Genomic DNA, 11,683 nt, shown 5'->3' with positions numbered 1-11,683 from the left:
ACTGCGTCACCAGGCTGCAGTGACTAGTCTTGGCCAGCAGGGGTCTCTCTTACACAGCTGAAGAAGACACTAATTGAACAAACTGGGAACGTGGTTTTATAAACAGGAACGATCTTTAATTGTAACATTTATCACAATACGAATGTAATAATGCACCAACGGTGCTCAGACTTCTTCATATACATTTTCCTTGTAATAATGACATGTTAATGTGATACAGAAGCCATGACAACAAGCCTTCATTTTGTGATAGATTTAATTACATGGACTGAAGTGAGTGGAGCGCTCATCACACACACACACACACACACACACACACACACACACACACGCACGTGTACATGCACATACACTCAAATGAAATTTCACACAATTCTCCCTTTTCTCTCTATCTACTGAATCCAGAGAGAGAGATCTTCCTTCTATCTGTGTTTCAACACTTCACTCTCTAAATCCCTGTCTTATCTCTGTTTCTCCTCCTGCCCTGTCACGTTCTCTCTAGCACTTTTTAATCTCCCTCTTTCTCTCTCTGACATTTTAATGACCCCAAACATATTTAATCCCCTTACTTTATTTGATAAACAGCGCTCTGCTTGTTGCCTTGGGCCATAAACCCCTCAAAAGCTGACGGGCTGCTGCAACCTGCCACAGTGTAGAGCATGCTCGTAACAATGTGAAAAATTATGATGAGTAAATATATCATAATTTATGTTATGTATAATATAACAGGGGACATGAGTATTACTTTAGATTGATGTAATATTGCTCCAATGAGGTTTGCATGGGATTGGATTCCCACTAAATCAATAGGTGTAATTTCTCTGCATTTTTTAAAAATTTTGTTTATATGAATATCCAAACAAAAAACACATCAAATTTATAGGAAGATTTGGGGGCAAACGTTCAATTTCCAAATGATTAATTGACATTTGACAACTGATTACCATGTATCCCTCTAAAATTTATTTAGGCTTTAAATCCACCATAAATCATAATTTGTCAAACAGATGAATTTTTTTGTTGTTCCAGGGCATAAAAAGGTGAACTGCAGACTATTATTCTGATATGGTCCTGATCCAAGAGACTTGGAGCGTCAGGAATGGAAATGTGCATTCTCAAATGAGCTCAACACTTTGTCATTTTCATCCCAAATTTGCTCCATGCATTTGGATGCCCTGACTCCTGAAGTTTGTCTCTGGCAACACATGCCTGATCACCTTCATGACAGCCTGATAGCTGTATTGAATTCAATGTGTAGTCAGCAATGTTTCTCTGCAATGTTTCTCTCATAGCAGGAATTTATGACGACATCACAATCACCTATTCTGATATTAATTTCACTTGGAGACTAAGCGACTGCAGACACGCTAGCAGCTCTGTGAACAAGGAGCTAATTCTAACATGCTAATGTTACCAAGTATAGTGTCTCCCATGGTCATCATATTAGTTTAATGGCAAGCCATCGAATCTATCGTATCTATAACATATTTCACTGTAAAAACCATAAATGTCAACCTCCTGGTGGCGCAAGATAAAAAAGTCACCAAAGACATTAGGATTCACCATCCAGGTATGTGTGTACAAAACTGTGCCAGTCCATCTTGTGGAAGTTGATTTGATATTGATATTTTACGCAATGACTGAAAAATATAACGGCACAAGATGAAAAGTCACAGGATCACCAAAGTCAGTCCACTGAATGTCTACAAGACCTCATCAGACAATCACTCTAATTCACAGATTGCACATTACTGAGGGGAAGAGGGAAGTAATCAGAGAGGGGAAATGAAAAGAACATTTCTAAGTAATTCATCAAATGGTCAGTGGTTGTTGAGATATTTCAGTCTGGGCCAGTGGACCAGACAGACTGACATTTCCATCCTTTAAGGCATACCTACTAACATGGCTAGAAAGAGAGGCTCAAGAAGTGTTTTCAGTTTTTAGTGATTTTTGTTTTTTCACTCAACTAGTGTGGGCAATATTTCAGAGACTGTGTCATTTGAATCCTCACTTTGACAGTGGATTGGAAGTTTACTTTTTTGCTACATTACATTTATATGACAAATGTCTTATATCATTCAGTTATTTAGCACATAATGTATTTATCTAGGAAAAACACCCAAAGTGATTTTTTCTTCTTCTTTGCAATATCAAATAGGTTTCATAACAGTTTGCATCCAGCTTCCTCTACTGTTAAAAATGTGGGACACATTGTGCGTCACATAATTACAAATGCTACAGATATAAACTTTACTGTGCGCTGCAAGATGGATGATGATTACAGTACCTTTAGTCAGTGACAGCTTTAATTAAAATGGATAAAGTTGGATTTATGGGGCTTTTACCCCGAAAGATACGATTCAGGTCCCCCCTTTTCTTCGTCACTCTCATTTTCTTTCAAGTTCAGCCTGTGACTACTTTCATCAGCCCATAATATTGGAAGTATCCACGTAGAAAGGAGACATTAATACTCCTTTCAACAGCTGCCATTTGCAATAATTAGCCCCACTGCTGCTAAGTGAACACAACAGCTCCACAAAATGGATGCCGCATGACACACCAGCCATGGCTTGATGTATTACTGTACATTAAATTTGTTTATATTCTCCTCCACACCCCTTAAATGATCAGAGGGAGGGGGATAAAGCAGATGGAAAACGGAGGATGGAGGAAGAGAGAAGGGAAGAGGAGAAATGATGATGGGGAAGGAGGAACAGAACAGAGGAAAAGAAACAGAGGGAAAAGGATAAATAGTGGCTTGTTCATCAGTCATGTTGGACTAATTATTGTTGCCTTGACTTTGTTATTGTAAGCTCAAGCCTGATGAGTTCTGAAAGGGACAATAATGCAAGAAGAAGAAGAAGAGATGGCAAAATTGCAAACAATGCGGGATAAAAGTGCAGATGTAAAATTCGGCACACAAGCAGACTCACAAGCACACATTTGACCTTAACTTGACAAAAATCCATTTGTAGAATGACAGAACAAATTGTTCCTGTTTTGGGGAAGAAACTGTATGAAAATGAAGTGGTGCTTAAGTTATTACACACATTTTTGGGCTGAGTCACAGCAGCTCTAGCCTATAGCCAGAAATTTATTTTACATGAGTCAGGGAGGGAGCATCCCAGTGGCCTAGTGTCTCCCCATATTTCCTTTCTCTCCTTTTTATATAATAAATGTCTCCTGCAAAATGTATGAAAACAGATGGGTGGGGTGAGACCAAGTTATTTGTTATCGTGTTGTAATAAACATAACCATCTCCATGACATTTGGGCAACCCCCATCTGTCGAGGATGGCCAAGAGATGTAACTGAAAGCTTCATAAATAATATGAAAGTGGAGCTTAACAACGTTAATGTGTTAACACCGGCTAACTTGTGATTGTTCATGGCAAAGAAGGACGTTTGGTCACACAATAATAAAAAAAAATTACATAGTACACAACCATGTTTGGTACAGTTGCCCATTGAGTCCAAACATGACAATATAGGGTCTTTTGTCAGTGGATTTGAGGATTTGTGACCTACGGACACACACATTCTAGTTCTACACGTACACAAGGACACTAAAACCCACACTCACACAAATGTAAATGTCATACATCCACTCCCTGAATCATCTGTTTTTTAATGGAAAATTAAACTTGAGTTCCAAGTGGCATTATCAAGTAATATTACACATTCTGTGTGTGATGATTAATATTCAGTGAGGTTTTAAGAGGGCTGTCATTTAAAAGGCCACACTATATGTGTGTGCGTGTGTGTTTGTGTTTAAAGGAGGTTGAGCCATCAACATCACCTTTACTTTGTATTTTAGTTCCTTTCTTCTGACTTCCTTTTCTTCTTCTCTCATCATAGCTTTCCTGTCCTCTTCTACTTTCTTTCCTTTCATCTTAACTTCACTCTCAGATGGAAATGAGACCTTTAAAAAGAGACAGACAGAAAGAGAGAAGGAGAGAGCACTGAATTCTCGCCACATAACCACATATGTGTGCAGCCATGCCCATTTCCGCTTGCTGATGTGTGTGTATATGTGTGTGACGTGAGCACATTTAAATATTTACTGCTCTCAGAGGAGTGTGAAGTGTGTCAACAGGGCCAAGCATCCATGGAGAGAGAGAGAGAGAGAGGAGGGAGAGAGAGAGAGAGAGAGAGAGAGAGAGAGAGAGAGAGAGAGAGAGAGAGAGAGAGAGAGAGAGTCCTAGGGGCAGAGCTCAGCCAGTAAACACAGCATCAAACTGACAGAAGCTATCAAAATCAACAATAACCGGAGAAATAGGGAAGAGCAGGAGGGTGGGAAGCAGACTGGAGGGAGAGAAAAAATGTATGGAGGGGAGAAGGAGAAGGAAATTAGGGGAAAGTGTGTGTGTTGGGCCCATGTGTGGTTTGTTTCCTGCCTGCAGTGTTTAACTCAAAGGTTCACTGTCTTCAGTGTTTTAAACATCAACATATCATTGTCAAATTCACTGTGACGCCTTGGTGCACTTGCCGCAAAAAAGTCAGCACGCTAAGTTGCCTCGATCTCACGCAAGCAGTGTTGTTTTTTCCTCAGTGTATAATATCTTATTGACTTGTCTTGTCTTAGCAGGAAGAGCACAGGTGTTTGGTCTGGTCCAGTGACTGTTCACACAGTCCACTTATGCCTGGCAATGGTTTATAAGTGTATACAGTGTGTGTTTACTGACTGAATATCCTCATTTAGCTATTTGTCTTCACATTACTACACATGCAGTACTGACAGGGTGAGTCAGCATGCACAACACAAGGACCATAAAATTGAAGCAGCTAAATGGAATTTAGCCATCAATCATTTTATGATTCACACCGGTGTGTTTTTTACTGATATGACACAATATCGCTTATAAAAAAGGCCAATTTTCTTATTTGGGGTGCAGCTGGTTTCAGGCAAGGTTATCTGCTTATGTGCTGCTTCTCTTACTATTCTAGTAGGACTTGGACTAGATTGGTGATCAGGAATAAATGCTCAGGCCCCAGAGAGAGTGTGCATTGAAATATAATATGTATCATTTAGCTTATTTTAGCTTACATAGTTGTTGTTGTAAAACTGGTGGGAAAATCACACACTTTTGCCAACAACACACTGTTGAATCTAATTATCACTTATTAATTTGCTGGCCACTTGGGGGCAGCGCTTCAAGTTGTAAACACAATATTGCTATGATCTTATAAAGTTGTCAAGGCTAATATTAGCAAACAGTTGCTTATTTACGCATCCAGCAGTTACAGAGCAACATTAGCATTCATTTGGAGTTGTGTTTCTGGTGCACGAATGGATGTAAGTCCAATATTCGCTCTCCTTTGTCTGGTTTGGCCTCCAACAGCTCTTGAGGCACTGTCACCTCACAATAAGAAGGTTGTGGATTTAAATTCCGTGTGGAGTTTCCATGTCCTCCCCATGTTTGCAAAGTTTTTTCCAGGGGCTCCAGTTTCCCCCGTCTGCAAAAATAGATGCAAAACATGTATGTTAACTCAGTGCCCTTGACCAAAGCGCTGGCTGGAGTTGGTCCCTGGGTGCTGCCCAGTGGCTGCCCACTGCTCCGAACACCTGGAGGTTAAGTCTGAGAACACATTTCCCTACAGGGTTAAATAAAGGATAACTTAACTAATTGCTTCACTTTGATTATTAGCTAGTTCAACTGGCTGTCTGTAGTAGTGTGGGTTTATGAGAATTTTTTTTCAACCAAAAACAGCTGCCTGCTGCGCCTGGAAATTAGGTTGATGGGAACAGTGAGAGTGAACCAAAACAATGAGCTGAAAGATGCTAAAATGCAATAGATTTTGGGGGAACTGAAAAGTCAGGTGATAATTCTCTGTGGGTTTGTCACAATGAGCTACCCCTGTCACACACAGTAATTTGATTCAATGCCTATATAACACATTGATTCAAGCACCTTTCAAGAGTTATAGTTGAATTTTCCAATTCTTTATTGAGTATTTTCAAATGTTACTACTTAAGATCATGACAGAGACATACCGGTATGGCTGAGTTTGTTTTGTCTTTGGCTTTTTTTTTTAAATCCTTGCACTACATAGGGCATATAGTGCCTTTGCAACATGATATCAAATAACTGAACACACTAGTTACAAAGAAAATAAAATAATTGTTGAAAATCCTTTTGATAACAGAAATACAGATTGTGAAAAACAGGTTACAACATAAGGAGTAAGGTCAGGCAAGTTTAATCTGAATGATTGTAAGACATGACATCCACATTAACCTGAGTTACAGTCTTCAACACAGTGTGGGGCATTTCATTTAGGTACACACAAAACTCTGAGGCCTGACAGTGCACAAGCCCTTGTCCCAGTTAACAAAGAACATCTCTCACACTACATAAAATCCCAAATCCCCTTGCCCCATATTTTATTAAGTAAAAAAAAGTCAACATCACACCACCACCAAGGCCACTGTTCCACTTAGCTAAATAAAAAAGCTGAAAGCCCTTGGCCTACATTTTCAATGTTTAACACAGCTATAGAGAGTGTGTAGCTATTACTTTCATTCCCAAGGACCTCTGGCTTCTTCCAGGGAGTCCCCCAGACACAAGGAGGATTAGTTTAATTTCACTATCATGCATTCACTTAAAGATAGCACTGTATGAAAGAGTGTGAAATAACTATTCTCAACGGTTTTAATTCTCTGTGCACTAGCAGCAGACAGGAAAAAAGAAACTTCTCATGTAGAGGTTACTCAGACAAAACCCTAACAGGCTGGCATCCTTGGCCTCGATGACATGACAGACTCACAGTTTCACAGTAATTGCCTTTCCTGGTCACTGCAGCTAGGGGGAGGTGTAGGTTTATGGCTGAGCTACATTCTGCTGCTGTGTTGTCTTGGTTAATCTCTTCACTGCAGCAGGAGGAGGAAGGAAGCAGGGAAGTGAAAAATAAAGAGGCCGGCTGGGCATAACAGTAAGATTGGATGTGACTGAAATGCTGCTGAAATGTTAATGTGAAATGTAAGGGTGCTATTTTTGGAGGAAATGTTACGTCCTACTGATATGAGGAGTTAAATATATATATATATATTTAATTGTGTATACTCTAAAGACATTCTTGTGTTGAAACCTCTAAGGTCATAGTATATTAGGCCTATATGATGTCTATTATCATGTAAAGATGAAAATAAGAAAATAAGTTTTCATAGATACATTTATACTGTTATGTTATCTGAGTATGTGGTTCACTTTTGGCTCTAGTTATTCAATGCTGAGGGTTTGTTTCTGTGCTGTTTAACTTGCAGTTTAGTATTCCCCCTCTTTTCTGTTCTTCCTCAGATCTGCATAAATTATTTACTGGTTTGTCACTACACACATGCAAATCTCATTATGGGCCAGCTGCTCTCATCAGAAGAAGAGCTTCCTCAAGTGAAGGATGCAATTGGTTCTCTCCTCTACGATACCATGTTGGAAGGCGGCGCCGTACCTGACCTTGGAGTCGTCCACCCTCTCCTCCTGGCCAATCACGGCGAGAGCTTCGACTCCTGCGCCGGCCTCCAGGAACAACTGAAACAGGTTATTGAGATTTAAAAGAAAGTGTGACAGTATATATGAGGGATGATGCTGCCGCTGTACAGACTGACTGTAGAACATAGGTGATCTGCTCCTTCTCAAATAGACAGACTGGGTGAACTGCTCATTGATTTCCCCCTTAAATCCATTCAGCCGTGAAGTGGAGACGGAGATGACCAGGAGAGGAAAGAAAGATAATGTTGAGACAGTTAAGAAAGAGCGATTTTGCAAAATGAAGCACCACTCAGTATTAGAAATGGGGTCCTGGTGGGGATTGTAAAGAGTTTACAAATCAATACAGTGGCCAACAAGCAGCCATATGATGATGACAAAACGCTCTTCACAGTTGTTCTTAAAACGAAAGGATCGCAGTCACCATGTAAACACGCAATGAACCGTTCTCTTCATTTCTTCTCACCCAGCTGCAGGCCGACATTGGGAACAAGGCACCCACATACCTGAGGGATCTGATTGGCCGGTTGTCGACCTTCTCAGATGAGCCCCGCCTGGCTGGGCTGGTGGGATTAGTGGTTACTATGGTGATGGATATGGCCTACACATCCTCAAAGCGGTCATCAGGTGCGAAAGGGAAGTCAGCTGGGTCATCATCATGCCAGGTAAAGCCTATTAAATGATGATTTGAATTAAAATAGAATAAAATAGAATATCCTGTATATATTTCCTGAAACATTTCACCTAACTGTTCACAAGCCTTTTAATGAATGAAAATGGTATGAAGTTTAAAAATTGTTGCAAAAACATTACTATACTACAATACCCATGGATGAATGTATACCTCCAGCAGAGAGTCTGGGAGCTCCAGGAAGTGATGGAGGAGTATCTGAAGCGCTGTAGGATCAACCTGAACGACAAAAACAAGCTGATCCAGGACTCTGTCAGACTTGAGGCCCAGCTCAGTCTCACCCTCACCCAGCTAAAGACCTGTCTGCTGGGGGGAGGCTGTGACTCCAGGTGAGAAAATACAGTAGAGTTGAGCAGAGTGGAGAAAAGGATGGTGTCATGCAGCATATGGGCAGGTGGAAGAATGGAGCAGAGCAGAACGCAAAATAGTTGCATGGAGGAGAGGAGAGCGCTATGCAGTCGAATGCAGTAGAACACAGTGTAGTGGTTAAACAGCAGAGATCATGAGGAGTTTGTTTTGTTCTATACTGTCTGGTTCTCCAGGTCTCTAAGGCACTGGGCGAGCGGGGCAGCGTTTAACACCCAGATGTTGGTTCACCTGGCTGCTCTTGAGGGTAAGGCTGAGCCCCTGGCTGCAAGGGCAGCACTGGAGCAATACAAGGAAGACCTGGCACAGATCATACCTGCTTACAGGTAATATTTATTATTTTCTCATCACTCTGGCAGCAGTAGCTTCCCAGCCAACATGTTTTTGTGGTGCATGGGTTTGTAGGGTACTGGCTCTATATGACACATGTGTATTCGGGTCAGTAATGGGACCAAAGTGGGCTACAACTTGGTATCTGTAACCCCCATGTGGGGTTAGACATGATTAGTTTGACAAATTTTTAAATAAAAATGTTATGTTATTTTTACCCTTTTTGTATGGTAATCTGTACGGTCAGATAAAATAAAGCTGCATGAGTCATTCACAGTGCCGTACATTTTACTGATGATCTGTTTTGTCAAGATGGAGTCTGTAGGTGGACTACCTGTGCATGAAGTATACTACATAGCATAGAGTCCAACTACAAACACTAAAGATTTTTTGAGAGCATGTTGTCAGACAGCAAACACACAGCACTTCAGTGGATGCAGGAGCCTAATAAAGCACACACTGACAGGGGAAACCACAGCTACACAGGGCCCTGCTGTCTACTATGAGACAAGCTCTCCAACCTGCTCCAAATCTGACAGCAAAAACACAAAAAAGCTCATCAGACTGTCAGAAAAGTCTAGCCCTAGACTTTCAGCGTACATTTAGACTTGCTGCTTACAGTAAAAATATTCAGTCTGACAGGCAGTAGTTGCGAATCGTGGCATATGTGAGTAAAATGGGGAAACAAAACATGAAAACCAAACCACTAGACAGCCCCTCACCCATTAAGCTTGCAACATGTAATCACTAGTAAGTAAGTTAATGAATATGCATTCATAAAGGACTTTAGAATATCAGCACAAAAGTGTTTCACAAGGTGACACATCCACTAATGAGTCAATTTTTAAAAAAGGGTTAAAATAATTACTTGATTGAAATTTTCTGTTCTTTCCCCCAATTCTACCCCAATCTCTCCACTACAGGCGTTATAAGTCTAATACAGTGTGTGTGGTGAAATGTCGCGGGGGTCTTCAGGCTTCATGCGACCCCTCCAGTGAGGTGTCAGAGGAAGGATCCATGACGGGACTCACTGTGACAGACAGAGAAACAGGAATGAGTGTGACCATCCCTCTAACTACCATGGAGGCAGAGACAGGTAGACTTTCTTGAAGTAACCAAGAAAACTGCTCATGCCTTTCTCAGTCAAGTTGCATTTAACTGAGGCTGATCTTCTTAACAGGGAGAAGAAGGAGAGTCTCTGGGCCTGATACCACCTCTGCAACTGTGTCCTGCTCCATTAACCTGGACCTAATCACCTCAGATCAGTACGCCCAGGCATACCTAGACCATTTGTTCTCTGACAAGGGACCTGTGGCAGAGCTGGAGAACTACTTTAACAGGGCTAGTGACAATCTGAGAAGTCTAAGAACTCAACCAGGATACAAAAACAAGACATGGGTGAGAAATGGGAAAGAACAAAGTGTTGGAGTGCATCTAAAAGACCGGGCAGAGGGCGTCAATGGAGAGCTAAGAGTGGACAGGGGAAAAGCTGATAAACAGGACGAAATGGAAGGGAGACGAGAAGAGGTGGAGGAACGCGAGCGGAGAGATGAAAGTTTGAAACTGAGTATTGTTGAAACACAGGCGGAATAGAGACTCGATCACAGTCTTCACAGTGCGACAAGTGCATGAAAGCCATGACTTGACAGCAGCAATCATAAGATGTCAGTCATATACTGAAGAAAAACAGAATGGTAGTTTTACTGATTTGTCTGCAATGCTATATACGACAAAGTGACACTAGCCTTTGCCAAATATGAATTATGGCTTTATATGTCATTTCTAATCTGTTTCACACATTTTACTGACACATAATCGTTAGTCAATTTCATGTTTACAAGCTGCAAGAAAAGTGTTACCTGCAAAGCTAAATACTTGGGCACGCAGCATGTGTGTCACCTATTTCCCTTTTCCCTGTTTGTGTATTTGCTGAATACTAAAATACAAAGAAAACAAACAAATAAATAAATAAGAATTATGAAAAAAAACTCCACTGTGAAGTTTACTTAATCAAGGGGAAGTGAACTTCTGGGACCTTGGTGCATTCACCAGAAGTTTAGCTATATAATCAAAGCTAGTAGTATAATGTCGATAAATCACACGTTATTTGTGCCTTGTCTTAAAATTAATGTCCCCATTTCCAGGTAGAGATAAATATACACAACACAGCCTGCGACAAAGATGATATTGTGCAAATTAAATTCATTTCCCCCAGAGAGAGTCTCTTTAAACGCATGTTTGAACCTGGCTGGCATCATATTTGATCATGCCGATTCTGAGGTCTGTGATGGAAAACCATGTTTCTATGGTTACTGCTACTGTAATGTTTTGGGCCTGTGTATCAGTGTAGCTTGTAAATGTAAACTTGAGCTTGCAATAAACATATTTATGTTAATATTATGTGCAATACATAGTACCATATTGAGCTGCCCTTTCAAAGGTTTTCTGATTTTAGAATTTTTTTTTTATATCTTTGGACACCATCAAAGAACTTTCTTTGGTTGAAAGATGGACTCAAATCACATGTCTGTGACTTTCTTATGGTACCACACTCCTGCCAAAAGGTCACAATCTGTCTGTCACCTCTCCTATGTATGAGAAAGAAGATGCGTGATGGAAAGGAGGACATTTTGAGTGACGTTCGCAGGAGAATTGGCATTTTTTGTTAAGTGTTTCTCACTCCGAAAGGTTGAAAAGATGCTTTCTCTTGCAGTATTTTGGTGTGCGATGCAGCAGGTGGGCGAGCAGCACAGGAAGGAGCTCTTATGTGGCGTAGCTGGCAGCACTGTGTGAATGTCAAGCCGGGAAGGAGA

The 11,683-nt window shown here is 40.8% G+C and overlaps 1 protein-coding gene across 3 annotated transcripts; it reads left to right on the top strand.

Moving 5' to 3' along the window:
- Window positions 1-6,856: 6,856 nt before the first annotated feature.
- Window positions 6,857-11,265, top strand: LOC127377555 (uncharacterized). 3 transcript variants are annotated; one of them, XM_051425574.1, is made up of 7 exons: window positions 6,857-6,932; window positions 7,298-7,534; window positions 7,954-8,148; window positions 8,334-8,503; window positions 8,717-8,866; window positions 9,794-9,966; window positions 10,051-11,265. In XM_051425574.1, exons 2-7 carry the CDS (start codon window positions 7,349-7,351, stop codon window positions 10,461-10,463), a joined length of 1,287 nt encoding a protein of 428 aa, XP_051281534.1. In that variant the 5' UTR covers window positions 6,857-6,932; window positions 7,298-7,348; the 3' UTR covers window positions 10,464-11,265. The 3 variants fall into 3 exon arrangements, with proteins under 3 accessions (XP_051281534.1, XP_051281541.1, XP_051281526.1); XM_051425581.1 differs by having other exon boundaries at window positions 6,885-6,979; window positions 8,337-8,503; XM_051425566.1 differs by having other exon boundaries at window positions 6,885-6,979.
- Window positions 11,266-11,683: the final 418 nt, after the last annotated feature.

This window comes from Dicentrarchus labrax, unplaced genomic scaffold (assembly GCF_905237075.1).
Source record: "Dicentrarchus labrax unplaced genomic scaffold, dlabrax2021, whole genome shotgun sequence".
Classification (NCBI taxonomy): domain Eukaryota; kingdom Metazoa; phylum Chordata; class Actinopteri; family Moronidae; genus Dicentrarchus; species Dicentrarchus labrax.
The sequence above is the reverse complement of the archived record's forward strand: the minus strand, read 5'-3'. Positions and strand labels throughout refer to the sequence as shown.

Excerpts from the sequence above, each read along its gene's own strand:
- LOC127377555 (XM_051425574.1), top strand. The coding sequence starts at position 7,349 with ATGGGCCAGCTGCTCTCATCAGAAGAAGAGCTTCCTCAAGTGAAGGAT. Across the intron at positions 8,149-8,333 it reads CTGGGTCATCATCATGCCAG|CAGAGAGTCTGGGAGCTCCA; the intron begins GTAAAGCCTATT and ends GTATACCTCCAG. Across the intron at positions 9,967-10,050 it reads TACCATGGAGGCAGAGACAG|GGAGAAGAAGGAGAGTCTCT; the intron begins GTAGACTTTCTT and ends TCTTCTTAACAG.